This window comes from Panulirus ornatus, chromosome 61 (assembly GCF_036320965.1).
Source record: "Panulirus ornatus isolate Po-2019 chromosome 61, ASM3632096v1, whole genome shotgun sequence".
Lineage (NCBI taxonomy): Eukaryota > Metazoa > Arthropoda > Malacostraca > Decapoda > Palinuridae > Panulirus > Panulirus ornatus.
Window position 1 is genome coordinate 2,271,196 of NC_092284.1, and position 15,093 is coordinate 2,286,288.

At 38.0% G+C, this 15,093-nt stretch overlaps 1 protein-coding gene across 1 annotated transcript in view; it reads left to right on the forward strand.

Moving 5' to 3' along the window:
* RhoGAPp190 (Rho GTPase-activating protein 190) overlaps positions 1–15,093 on the forward strand; it is a 228,577-nt gene that overhangs the window by 47,518 nt on the left and 165,966 nt on the right. Inside the window, exons 7-9 of the mRNA XM_071696915.1 lie at positions 10,186–10,398; positions 13,004–13,190; positions 14,497–14,612. Coding sequence (XP_071553016.1) covers positions 10,186–10,398; positions 13,004–13,190; positions 14,497–14,612 — 516 coding nt within the window. The remainder of the gene's footprint in view (positions 1–10,185; positions 10,399–13,003; positions 13,191–14,496; positions 14,613–15,093) is intronic.

Genomic DNA, 15,093 nt, shown 5'->3' on the forward strand with positions numbered 1-15,093 from the left:
GGTTTTATGAAGTTCTTTGGTTTTTCTTTAGTTATTTATTAGGCTAAACTTTGCAGTTCTTTATTTAGAAGCCTTGGATGTCAATAGTGGTGTGATAGTAATGAACATGTATTTTCCAAGCAGCTGTAAGAAGCAAATTTGTTTTGTTGTAAGAGTAATGGGTATTGAGTTTTCTGTCACATTTACAATTGATTGTGATTGCTGTCACTCTCTTTTACCAGATTACAAATATTGGCATAAACTCTGAAGACTTAATTTTTCATAATAATGGAATCTTTGTCATCTTGGTTGTGGTGCTGTTTTAATTGTCACATAGGAGAACTTAAAACAAGATTGGCAAAGGAGCAAGGGTGGGTTGACAAGAGAGGTAATAGAGGATAGTAAGGTAAATATTCTAGATTTTGTGAAAGGTTTATCATTTGCAGAATATCTTAGCAGCAACATTGTAAAGGAATTTTCCCATACATTACATTTTCTTCTGAAATATCTCGGTAGGAGCATTGTTAGGGTGATTTCTATTAATGTTACGTCTTCAGAAATATCTCTGGAGCAACATTTTAAAGGAGTTTTCTGATGTGTTATATTTTCTTTAGAAGTTCATGGCTTTGTGTAGCAGAAACTCACACCAGAGTTGTGAATATGCTAGCATACTTCTATGGGAGAAAGCTTATTAGTGGCCAGTCATTTTAGTTGTTGTGAAACTAGATTTTCCTATGGTAAGAACTATGTGCTAGCCCTGCATTTTGGCAAAATGGTTGGAGGAATGAATAGAGGTAGTATATTGGAACTTTAGACAGGAGTATCAGGTAAAAACAGTAGAAGATAGAAGCAGTAGGTAAAAATAGCATGTTGAAACATTAGGCAGGAGCTTTAGGTAGACACATGATTTTGAAGTAGTCAGTCGGAACATCAGGCTGGAGCCTCTAAAAACACTGCATCAGACTTACCCTCTGTCAGTGGCCTGGTAAGGGTGAGGCACTGAGGCTAATAAGCAGGACTGGAGTTCAATAGTTTGGAGAGACTATGACATAGCCACCCCATTAAGGGAGTTCTCAGGAAAACAGGCGTCAGAGATATAGAGATAGATAGTCGGGAAAAAAAAAAGAATAAGTATCTATATATATCTATCTATGTCTGACACCAGTTTCCATCGGAAACTCCCATCAGGGGGGTGGCTACTGCAAAAGTCTCTTTTTATCCCTGTTCTTACATGCTTCCCTTACATTTGCCATTCTAGGCATACGTATGAATACAAGTAATGGATTTGTAGAGAAGTGTGGTTATATGAGTACTCGTAATAGTTTTCCCAAGTAGTTGTAAGTAGCTCTTTATTTTCTTGTAAACAAGATGTCCCACCAGGAAGACACAGACATAGCAAATTCAAAATTTAGAAAATACACTCAACTAAGCTAGAGAAAAAGAATTATCCAGGTTTTGCAGCATCTGTGAATATTTCAGTTGATATTTAGGGAATGATCTTTCTATCTATCTTTATCTCTGATGGTTTGCATATTGAGTTGAAATGGGTTAACAAATGTACATAAAAAAACTTCTAGGAATACTGTAAGTTAACAATTAAGTTTTGGAGGATTACAAGTTGAGAAAGATATTAGATGGTGAGGAAAAATATGAATTATGGTTTAAAGACCAACATTGGAGACATGAAACCAGAGACCATGTGGAAAATGAAATAGAACATAGAGAAAAATGAGAATAATCAGAAATAGAACAATGGAAGTAGCAGTAGATTTACGAATACAAGTCTCTTTTCTCAGCAGGACTGCTAATGGAAACTGAAATGAACCCAGCTGAATCAAACATGAGAAACTTTATAAATATAAACATGAAAATATACTGAATGAAGAACACGCACATGCATTCATAAGACAAACGAAATGGAAAATTGATGAAAGCACACGTAAAGTGTTATACATGAATGCACAAAACTTAAAACAACTTCAGCTTAAAAGTTATTTGATGTGGATGATATACAAATGAATGTTTTATAACACTCATCAGTCGGAAACTTGTATTGAGAGAATTGAAAGACTTGGATTGCTGTAAGATCTTAGCAGACAGAGGTAAAACTAAAGATTGTGAAAAATCTTCATGAACTGCAGATTAGGAAATCACTGAGTAAAGCCATGGAAAATATGAATCATTAACAGTAAGCATATCGGCCATAAATGCTATTGACACCGTAACATGCAAATTACCCAAACCTGGAAGATTGTAATGAGATACTATTTTAAGTGTAGACCAAATCAGACTAACAGTGATTTGGTCATGTGACTCATTTTGTTGAATGGGAAAATTGAGGAACAGACTAAGGAAGCAGTTTTGAATTTAAAACTATTAACAGTGCATCGGCAGATGAAAAGGATTGATTTAAAAAAGATTACATATCTGTGAGGCATTCAAACTGCTTCATCTAAAAACCAAGGAGAAACATGTAGACAACCTTTTTACAGATGTCATTCTTATCACAGACATTGAAGTGAATTGAAATTTTTTTGAAATATTAATGTAACTGCTACTAGGGAATAGAAATGCTTGGAAATAAACAGTGTAACAGTGACAGAAACAAATGAACGGAGCAACAAAAATTTCTGTGAAAATGTAATAAGGTTGACAGAGACCCCATGCAGAAGGTGCTACAAATGTATGTGGGAGGAAAGCTACTAGAATAAGGCATGTGGCAAGTAGGAAAGGCTGAAGGCAATTGGTTCTAGCTGGAGATGGGTCTTCTTCAAGGGTCTTTGATGTCACCATGGCAGTTTGACCTATTTTAGGATTGATTGTAGAGGAAGGTAAATGTGAGGATCTTGGAATTATGGGTGGGTCTACAATGTGCTGGAAGCCATAGTGCTGCATCTGTTGCTTTTTACAGAGGACACGGCTGTGATGGCAAACTGAACTGAGAAGTAGCAGAAGCGGGTGTCTAAATCTGGGAAAGTATGTGAAAGGAGAAAGTTGAGGCAAAATTTGAATAGATGTAAGGTTATTAGGTTTGGTGAAGGAGAGAGACAGATGGAGTGTGAGCAGAGAATCTTGTGGAAAAGAAGTGTCTTAGAATTGTATGAGTGGATGTAGGAGCGGAAAGGGCCATGGGAGCTGTGAATCATGGTGTTTGTGAGGGGGGAAAGGTCCAGAGCACTTTAAGGAGTGTATGGAAAGATAGGTCACCGAGGCAAATTGGGTATGCTTGATGGTTTAGTAGTCCTGATATATAGATATGAGGCTTGTACTCAACATACGAATGTGTAGAGGATAATGGATTTTCTCATTTGTGAATGGTAGGATTTGGAATAGATAAGATTTTGATAGTAATCGTGTATTGTACTAGCTATTTGATGTCTGTGTAGGCTGATATTGCTCTTCCTGTCAGAACTCCTGCTCGATAAGATCCAGTAATTTTTTATCATTATATTATTATTATTATTATATGGTGAGGTGCCTGAGGATTGGCGGAATGCGTGCATAGTGCCATTGTACAAAGGCAAAGGGGATAAGAGTGAGTGCTCAAATTACAGAGGTATAAGTTTGTTGAGTATTCCTGGTAAATTATATGGGAGGGTATTGATTGAGAGGGTGAAGGCATGTACAGAGCATCAGATTGGGGAAGAGCAGTGTGGTTTCAGAAGTGGTAGAGGATGTGTGGATCAGGTGTTTGCTTTGAAGAATGTATGTGAGAAATACTTAGAAAAGCAAATGGATTTGTATGTAGCATTTATGGATCTGGAGAAGGCATATGATAGAGTTGATAGAGATGCTCTGTGGAAGGTATTAAGAATATATGGTGTGGGAGGAAAGTTGTTAGAAGCAGTGAAAAGTTTTTATCGAGGATGTAAGGCATGTGTACGTGTAGGAAGAGAGGAAAGTGATTGGTTCTCAGTGAATGTAGGTTTGCGGCAGGAGTGTGTGATGTCTCCATGGTTGTTTAATTTGTTTATGGATGGGGTTGTTAGGGAGGTAAATGCAAGAGTTTTGGAAAGAGGGGCAAGTATGAAGTCTGTTGGGGATGAGAGAGCTTGGGAAGTGAGTCAGTTGTTGTTCGCTGATGATACAGCGCTGGTGGCTGATTCATGTGAGAAACTGCAGAAGCTGGTGACTGAGTTTGGTAAAGTGTGTGGAAGAAGAAAGTTAAGAGTAAATGTGAATAAGAGCAAGGTTATTAGGTACAGTAGGGTTGAGGGTCAAGTCAATTGGGAGGCGAGTTTGAATGGAGAAAAACTGGAGGAAGTGAAGTGTTTTAGATATCTGGGAGTGGATCTGGCAGCGGATGGAACCATGGAAGCGGAAGTGGATCATAGGGTGGGGGAGGGGCGAAAATTCTGGGGGCCTTGAAGAATGTGTGGAAGTCGAGAACATTATCTCGGAAAGCAAAAATGGGTATGTTTGAAGGAATAGTGGTTCCAACAATGTTGTATGGTTGCGAGGCGTGGGCTATGGATAGAGTTGTGCGCAGGAGGATGGATGTGCTGGAAATGAGATGTTTGAGGAAAATGTGTGGTGTGAGGTGGTTTGATCGAGTGAGTAACGTAAGGGTAAGAGAGATGTGTGGAAATAAAAAGAGCGTGGTTGAGAGAGCAGAAGAGGGTGTTTTGAAGTGGTTTGGGCACATGGAGAGGATGAGTGAGGAAAGATTGACCAGGAGGATATATGTGTCGGAGGTGGAGGTAACGAGGAGAAGAGGGAGACCAAATTGGAGGTGGAAAGATGGAGTGAAGGGGATTTTGTGTGATCGGGGCCTGAACATGCAGGAGGGTGAAAGGAGGGCAAGGAATAGAGTGAATTGGAGCGATGTGGTATACCGGGGTTGACATGCTGTCAGTGGATTGAAGCAAGGCATGTGAAGCGTCTGGGGTAAACCATGGAAAGCTGTGTAGGTATGTATATTTGCGTGTGTGGATGTATGTATATACATGTGTATGGGGGGGGGGGGGGTTGGGCCATTTCTTTCGTCTGTTTCCTTGCGCTACCTCGCAAACGCGGGAGACAGCGACAAAGTATAAAAAAAAGAAAAAAATATTTTTTTTTATTATACTTTATCGCTGTCTCCCGCGTTTGCGAGGTAGCGCAAGGAAACAGACGAAAGAAATGGCCCAGCCCCCCCCCCCCCCCATACACATGTATATACATACATCCACACACGCAAATATACATACCTACACAGCTTTCCATGGTTTACCCCAGACGCTTCACATGCCTTGCTTCAATCCACTGACAGCACGTCAACCCCGGTATACCACATCGCTCCAATTCACTCTATTCCTTGCCCTCCTTTCACCCTCCTGCATGTTCAGGCCCCGATCACACAAAATCCCCTTCACTCCATCTTTCCACCTCCAATTTGGTCTCCCTCTTCTCCTCGTTCCCTCCACCTCCGACACATATATCCTCCTGGTCAATCTTTCCTCACTCATCCTCTCCATGTGCCCAAACCACTTCAAAACACCCTCTTCTGCTCTCTCAACCACGCTCTTTTTATTTCCACACATCTCTCTTACCCTTACGTTACTCACTCGATCAAACCACTTCACACCACACATTGTCCTCAAACATCTCATTTCCAGCACATCCATCCTCCTGCACACAACTCTATCCATAGCCCACGCCTCGCAACCATACAACATTGTTGGAACCACTATTCCTTCAAACATACCCATTTTTGCTTTCCGAGATAATGTTCTCGACTTCCACACATTCTTCAAGGCCCCCAGGATTTTCGCCCCCTCCCCCACCCTATGATCCACTTCCGCTTCCATGGTTCCATCCGCTGCCAGATCCACTCCCAGATATCTAAAACACTTCACTTCCTCCAGTTTTTCTCCATTCAAACTCACCTCCCAATTGACTTGACCCTCAACCCTACTGTACCTAATAACCTTGCTCTTATTCACATTTACTCTTAACTTTCTTCTTCCACACACTTTACCAAACTCAGTCACCAGCTTCTGCAGTTTCTCACATGAATCAGCCACCAGCGCTGTATCATCAGCGAACAACAACTGACTCACTTCCCAAGCTCTCTCATCCCCAACAGACTTCATACTTGCCCCTCTTTCCAAAACTCTTGCATTCACCTCCCTAACAACCCCATCCATAAACAAATTAAACAACCATGGAGACATCACACACCCCTGCCGCAAACCTACATTTACTGAGAACCAATCACTTTCCTCTCTTCCTACACGTACACATGCCTTACATCCTCGATAAAAACTTTTCACTGCTTCCAACAACTTTCCTCCCACACCATATATTCTTAATACCTTCCACAGAGCATCTCTATCAACTCTATCATATGCCTTCTCCAGATCCATAAATGCTACATACAAATCCATTTGCTTTTCTAAGTATTTCTCACATTCTTCAAAGCAAACACCTGATCCACACATCCTCTACCACTTCTGAAACCACACTGCTCTTCCCCAATCTGATGCTCTGTACATGCCTTCACCCTCTCAATCAATACCCTCCCATATAATTTACCAGGAATACTCAACAAACTTATACCTCTGTAATTTGAGCACTCACTCTTATCCCCTTTGCCTTTGTACAATGGCACTATGCACGCATTCCGCCAATCCTCAGGCACCTCACCATGAGTCATACATACATTAAATACAGTAATTTTGTGCATTGATTTTATGAACTACAAGCAGTTTTAGTATAAGCAATGTATCAGTTGCTTGGTATTAAGCATGATGTGATATTTACTTGTTCATTAAGAATAATGCAACTCTTGATAGAACTGTTTCATTTTTCTTACTGAAAAGCTCAGTGATTCAACTTGATACTTTTGGGCTAGATATGTATATGAAGTTTGTCACTGCCAGCTTCTGATATCTCTTCTTTGATACATGCTTAAGTAGAATTATATTGTACTCTCAGTGTTCCCATACTTTCCTTTATTTTGGTATAAGGAATGTATTAACATTGATTTATCTTTATGCCCAGTTGTTTTTGGTATATGAATTTGTTAGTGGTAGAATGAAATGCAAGCATTTCTTAATTTGAAGTCGGTAATTCTGTGATAATGAATGTTTAGATGATGTATATGTTTTGTTAGAATAAGTAAGATGTTCACACCAGCACAGTTGGCATCCATGGATAAAGGATGAAGGAGATAGCCACATAATGATTATTATCCTTGTTCTGTTATATTTGATAGGTATTCTTTTGGACTTTATAATATGCTTCCATGAGGTCTTCAGTGCTGCCTTTTGGTTTTTGTTTGTTACAAAGTGGTGTACAGTTTGAGGATTAAATCTATTCCTTCTGTTGATGATAATAGAATTTGCCAATTCTGTTTCAGATATTTGATGAAGTAACTCATTTATGATTTTCAATTATTTTCTTAGGGAAAATGTTAGTGCTTATGCTCTTGGTATTGTTAGGAGTGAACGAAAAAGAAACGTGCATTTTAGGAGGATCAGAATGACTGCTTTGGCAGTTTTGATGCAATGGATTGAATGTAAGTGCTAATGGTCTAAATGTCAGGGTGGATGATGCAGCAATTAAGGGTATCATTAGGGGGCATGCTGCCCCTAAAGTGAATGAAAATGGGGCAGAGTTTGTCGAGTTGTGTGGTGAAGGGGAAATGGCAATCAGGAATTTGTGGTGTAAAGATGCCTAAATAAGTATGTTTGGTTGAGGTGGGCTATGGGTCAAAGGAGTGTGTGCAAATTGAGTTATGTAAATAAAAGGTTGTTGGATATGAACATGCTTCAAGGAGTATTAGATATGATATCTGATCATTTCTTGATGGAGGCAAGTTTGAAAGTTTGTGGTTGGTTTAGGAAAAAAAAAAGTAAATGACATATGTGAAAGATGGTGAAAACAAATGAGCTTGGAAAAGTACAGTGTGCAGATAGCAAGAAATTTATTTAAGAAGGGCATAGGATGAGAATAATTGAAAAAAATGAAACGAGGAGATTGAAAGCATGGTAGAAAGTGTTTATAACTACATTTGCTGTGATGTGTGTGGCATCCGGAAGGTGGGCAATGCACGTCTGACAAATGGTACTGCATGGAATGCGGAAACTAAGTTGGTTGTGAGAAAGAAGTGGGAGTTGTATGGACATTACATGCAGGGAAGAAGTGGAAGAGAAAGTAGGAGGTTAAGAGAAAGGTTAGAAAGCTGAAATGATGGCAAAGGAGAGAGAGGGTTAGAGAGTATCCATGAACTTTTGAGATATGAAAAAGTTTTGAAAGGAGTTAATAGCGTGAGGAGAACAAGAAAACGAATGAAGGTGACAGTGAGAAGGGCAGTTGGAAAAGTGACAATAGGAAAAGACATGAAGGAATGGAGTATTTTGAAAGACTGGTAGAGGTGTTAGATGATATTGGACTTATATCTAGTACAAGTTGACATGCAGAGTTTGAGTGATGACAAATGGGATGGTGAAAAGAGTGGAAGTAGTTAGAACCTTTTGCAAAATGAAATGTGGTAAAGGAAAGGAGTAGATAAGGTTCCTTAAGAATTAAAGGGGTTAACAAGTGTTGTGGATTGGTTTGTCAAGCTTTCAACATTTGTACAAACCAAGGTAGGTTCTCAACAGGTTTTCAGAGTTTATACAACCCAAGGTAAGTTCCCAAAACTGGTAGAATGCATGCATAGTGCCCATGTATAGAGGTGAGGGGGACAGATATGAATGCTTGAATTGCAGAGGTACATGTCTTTTGACTATACTTTATCCTGTAAGGTTTATGGGAAAGTGGTTATTGTGAGGTTAGTGGCGTGCACTGAGCATCTCATTGGAGAGGAGCAATGTGGCTTCAGGAGAGGTATAGTAATTCTGTCATTATTCTATGGATGTGGTTCTTGGGCTTTGAGCACAAAAGAAAGGAAGAGGGTGCTTGGAGAGATGGAATGCCTTAGGACAGTATGTAGAATGAATTGGGTTGATCTTGTAAGGATTGTTAATGTAAGAGAGAGTTGTGTTTGTAACCACATTTAGGTGGAGTGAGCAGTCCAGGGTGTGCTGAAATGGATCAGCTATATGGAGTGGATAAGTGAAGATGACTGTGATGTATGTGTCAGCAGTGCAATAGGGGTAAAGACCAAGGAAGAAATGGGAGAATGGAGTGAGGAGGTTTAGGGTACTGGAACCTGAGCACACAAGAAGGTGAAAGGTTACTTGGGATGGAATGAATTTTATTAACATGGTTTGCGAGGGAGTGAACCAAGGCATATGAAGCGGTCAAGATAGATTATGAAGTAGTGTGTAAGGCTTAGATGTGGATGATGGGCTTTGTTTTTAGTACATGGCACAACAGCTAGACAGAGGATTTGTTATATTAAGGACTTAGTTTATTCCTGATGCTGTCTTGCTAAAGTAAGAAAGGTAATTAAGTAATACAATGTTTTTTCCACTTTAGTGATGTAGTATCAGGAACTTATGAAAAACATTCTCATTTGCACATACCCACTCTCAAGCTGTCAAGTATAATGTACTGAAACCAGATCTCGCCATCCACATCCAAGCCCCACGGATTATACCTTGATCTATCTTTAGGATATTGGGGGATTGTGCATATGATGCTGGTTGATGTATTCTTTTAAAACACCATAACCTTATACATGGAGATGGTGCAGAGGTTGTGCATTGATATTCATTATTGACAGCATGTAAGGGAACCATTTGCCTCATGGGATGTTATGTATGGGGCAAAGTTAGATATGAAAAGTTGGTTGATTTTGAGGCAGTTTTAGTTGATTTAAAGTATTGTTTGAGGGTGAGGTAACCGTCTGCTTATTGGGAGATATTTCATTGGGTATGCTTACATGTTTATTGATTAAATGTGAGGAAACCTTTTGCATTGTAGGAGGTAATTCATTGGATGTAGGTAAATGAAAAGTATTTATTAAATGGGGAAACAAACATTTGCATGGTGGGAAATGGTGCATAGGTAAGTTGTAGGTAGATGTATAGTATATGGTGAATGTTGCAAGCTGTTGCATTGTTGATCATGCATATATGATATGTAGGTCCTGTATGTAGCTTAGGTTGAATGTAAAGTCCACACTCGTCAAGTGAGTATAGACAGAACTTTCATCATTATTGACTTGTAAAGATATTGATTGAGTTGTTTGGCAAAACTTTTTGTTGTTTTTTTTATATCCCTTTCAGGCTCTTCATTGCGTTCTCTTATGTCTGCCTATTCTTCCCCGTGCAGGGATTGGCTAAGTATACAACAAAGGATAAGTGAACACCCAGACTTTGATAGGTACTTTCTGCGGTGCAGTGAAGACATCCCCTGGTCAGAAAACACAGAACTCCTTGACTCTGCTGACACTCGCATTCCATTTGACGTCCTTGATTCCAACGAAGCAGAGACGGTGTTCAAAAATCATGTGAATGCTCTTCAGGCAGAACTGGAAATGAGAGAGTGAGTTTTTTAAGTTTTTATTTTTTTCTGTATTCATCTCACTGAAAATGAAGTGTGACATGTTTAAAGATGATTTCGGACGTCTGCATTACTTTAGATTGATTCAGTGAGATATGACTTCTGATGTCTGCCTGACTTTAGAATCTCACGGTTAGAGGCATTATGATGGACGATCATAATTGATATATGTGTAGAGTTTTTTTATGTCATACATATTAATTCTTGGAGAACTTTGTAATATGGCCCTGATGTTAAGACATATATGATTTAGATTTATATACTTCTCCCATTGGGTTCAAGGTGTTTCATGTGGATGCATAGATTTGATATATGGGCAGTATTACATGTTAATGCATCATTTACTCAACCATAATTGTTAGAGTATATCGAAATGTTAATCGAGATATTCATAACTTCCATACAGATTTTGACAAGAATAAGGAATATTGTTTCTTTCAGGGTACCATAGTGCTTTTGATTTACCCAGATTTGATAGTTTGACTTTGTTTTTTTTTTTTATATTTTACCAAAATAAAAACATAGGCACTAGGCTTGAGTTTTGTGATACTATCATGTATAACTTTTGTCTATATGAATTTTGCTTAAATGTTTGAATATTTAAGATGGATACATCATAAACTGTAGCTATATTTATGACAGGGAAGTGTGCATAAGACTTACTGAAATATTTAGGTGTTTGACTGATATACCTGTAAGACTCTGAGAAGATGCATTTTAGAATGCTTTAAGTTTTTCATATAAGAATAAAGTGGATGTTTAGGTTTGTTTTAATTGTAAGACAGAAACACTGGCCATTATTCTCTTTCCAGTGTGTTTAGTTTCCTCTCCCACCCTTGACCTTCCACTCTTCCCCATCCCAATTTCCTGAAGGTTCTCTTTTACCTCAACAGGAAGAAGGCAAAAGAACTTTTTATTGAATTTCATAATTTCCTTCATTATCTTAATGGTGTTTACTTAATTTTTTTTTTATATCCTAAGAGTGTTAAATTAGTTCCCCATCACTGTGCTGCCAACTAATCCTTTGATTCCATTCTCACGCCATCCTTCAGGCTACCGCGAAGGTACGGTGATAAACCTCTATGTGTGCATGTCACAACAAAACTTCCCTGACTGTGATGTTTTTGATTTCAAAGTTTTGTGTCCTTTTGTTGTATAGCATTGTTCAGGGATGATTTATATCCTGTTTGATGTATTAATGCTAGTTGTATGGTATCTGTAGAGAAGGTATGAAACTGATTTTGTTGCTGAATAGTCTTTAGGTAATGTAGAGGACAGTCATATGGTGTGGATGTGATGATTTACATCCAAGACTACATATTTGAGGCATTCTCCAATTTTTCCCACCTTATAGATGAATGGTATGGGTATGTTGATTTACATCCATAACTGAATACTTGAAACAGTCTCTTGTAGTGTCATAATTTTATTTCTTAAATAACTCTTACTTAATTGAAACACACTGAAGCTTTCTTGTACTTCGTTTATATGGTGATCTATAATTTGTTGTTCTTTTCTTTGAATTATTAACTGTGTGATAAGTTGAAATGGTAGAATTATGATCCTTATCGTAATCCGTTGAGATTGTAGTTTGAATGGTATCTGTAACTTTTAAGAAGTAGATCTACAACTGTCTCTTATTTGTGTAGGTTAATGTAAAAGATGAATTTTTGAGTTTTCATTTAACTTTACTGGTGTTATGGGAATACTCTTGTATATAGTATGTAGTTAACATATTTGATAAGTTGTAGATATTGTAGTTCTTTATTATTGGCATATGAAATATATTAAGTTTTTCTGGTTGGTGAGTATGGTAGTGCTTATCTTGGATTTATTATGTGTATGTTCATGATGGCTATGATTGTTATATTTATCTCTTCTTATTTCCATAGTTTGTTTAGTAGGAACATTAAGTAGGAGCCTCTGGAAATGCTGTAGTAGCGTTGCCCTTTGTCAGAAGCCTGTTAAGAGTGAGGCACTAAAGGCGAAGAAGCAGCATTGGAAGTTTAACTGTCATGAAGACTTGCTGTAGCCACCCCCTTGAGGGAGTTCCCAGAGGGAGCAGGCATCAGAGATATAGATAGATAGGATTGAGTGTACAGTCTCTCACTTCTCTTTACAATTATCCTTGACTTGTAGCCAGTGGGTATAGATGCTCATTTGATGACTGAAAATATGGCCAGAGGGTTAAAGCTGCATTAACTTTGTTGGTAGATTTATCTGTCTGTCAGTTATATTCTTGATCAGTTGATCTCTTGTTGTCAGTAACACTGTTTTATTTAGAAATATATTGAGAACTTCTTTATCAGAGGATTTCTTCATAATGGGATGATTTTGTTATTAAGTGTAGTAGGCAGGGTAGAACTGGGTGGTAAATGTATGGTCAGGGTTAGAATGCTTAAAAAGTTTTCCTTTTCTTATAACCGTCCATGCCTAACAACATTATTGTAGCTTTATTCACCAGTATAACAAACTCTCTTTGGGTTTTACAGCTTACTCATTCTGTTGTTTTATTCTAAATCTTCCTTTACATGATTCATGTCTCAGTAATTACGTTCCTTTTCTGATTCGTGTCTCTTTCTCAAAGGATGCGCGACAAGTTCAAATTATTGCTGGCAGAAACTGGGTATGTCACACCAGGCAAGAGACTGGATGAGGTGCGTGTTCTCTTCATGGGTAGAGAAAGCTTTGATTCGCTGTCAGAACACGATAGACAGTTTATCTATGATCAGCATCAGAAGGATATTACTGAAAAGGCGAGACAGAATTTTCATGTAAGTTCCTATAATTTTGTAAACAAAATATTGAATGTGCAACTTCATTATCATTTATGTGTGATAGATAAAATGCTCAGAACTGTCCATGAAATCTGCTGGTGGTGTTTTTTATAACATTGATATGTTTATATTATAGTTGTTGAAAATGAAGCTTTCATGCCTTTTATTTCAATGTAAAAGTTATAGTTAAGTGATTATCTTGTTCTAGAAAAGTAAAATGCAGGATATTGGACTAGATTAAAACAAAAAGATATAGTTTTGCTTGTCTTTCCTCATTGGTTACCAAAGTCACCCTAATAACAGAGCTTAAAGTACGAAAAAATTTTAGTCTCGATAGAGAAATTACACATTTACATAAGGACAGAACTGGGAGGCCTGAAGAAATTGGTCTGAAATGTGTCATGATGATTGTATTTATTGCAACTTGGGCAAGAGGACAGAGAAGTGAATAGTGAATATTGCCCAGTCCTGCATAATGTGTCAGAGAAGCCTTTGACTCATCAGTTCCATGGACTGTGTTGAATATTTTAGGTATGGTTTTGTTACATGATAACAGAGCTGAAGGTAAAATGGAAGATTTTAAGTATGAAGAGAGTTAGAGACTCAAATGGCAATGCAGCATAGTGTTTGTGTTGATGCATGAGTTAGCCAAGAAATTTATGTTGAACAAACAACCATAAGCATTATATTGTGTGTTAGTGTATATCCTGGCTGAATTTCAGGAAGAAAAATAAGATTACTAACAGGTTTTCTTTAAGATATTGTTGTGGATTGGTGTTTACTGTAGATCTGAAAGTTTGTGAACCACAGTTTTTATATATTTAGGATTTGATGATCAGATTTTATACATGGTATATCCTAAACTGTGCATGTGGGTGGGTTGGGCCATTTCTTTCGTATGTTTCCTTGCGCTACCTCACTAACGTGGGAGACAGCAACAAAGCAAAATAAGTGAAATATAAATACCCTAAACTGTTGCTTTATAGAATTCAAAAGATTGACATTAGGTGTATGTTCAGCTATTAGTGGTTGAAGAAAGTTCCCCTAAAGCCACTGTATTTTGTCTTGGGAAAATATGTTTGGGGCTGTCAGAAACACCTTGATAATGTGGTCGGTAAGGTGCACTGAGTTTTACATTCTTGCCAGTTGAACTTGTGGAGAATAAAGGAATTACTTGTTAGGTCTTGATGCTACCTTACAAAGGCAGGAAAAGGAAATATCATTGGTGAACCTGATAATGATATAATTAGAAGCAAAGTATTCGGCATCATAGCTTACAGCAATAAGCTTTTTTTATGCACAGGAGTTGTTACTGGAGCAGGCTGAGCTCTTCTACCACGTGAAGAGCATTGCTCCCACTGGCACCATCACGCAGGAAGATATTCGGGAAATTACTCAAACATTGCAGGAAGATAGCAGGTAAGGATGGCCATTGGAGATAAGCATTTGCCATACATATTTTGGTTAGACTGACATTACAATCATGGGTAAAATTGAATTGGTATGAGATGGGTGTGATTGTTTCATTTTTGTTGACATAAGATTGATTAAGTGCATTCTGTCCCACAGTTCTATAGTACATTTCCTATATTTTATCTTATTAGAGGAAGCAAAGCTTTTTGAATGTCAGAATGTTTCATATTTATTAAATTTACTTTACCGTATTCTGTCAGCTGACAGTGATACATATTTATTTAACATTTTGTTCTGCTCTCTGTCAGCTGACAGTGATACAACCTCACCAGAGGTGACTTTTCACTTGGGATGTAACCTCAAAAAGGCAGATTCCAGTAACACCTTGTTCAAATATTACGAAAGAGTGTAAACATAAGGCATAGAGGCTATATTTCTTTCCATATTACACTCGTTCCTACTCAGTCTATCTATCTATGTATCGTTT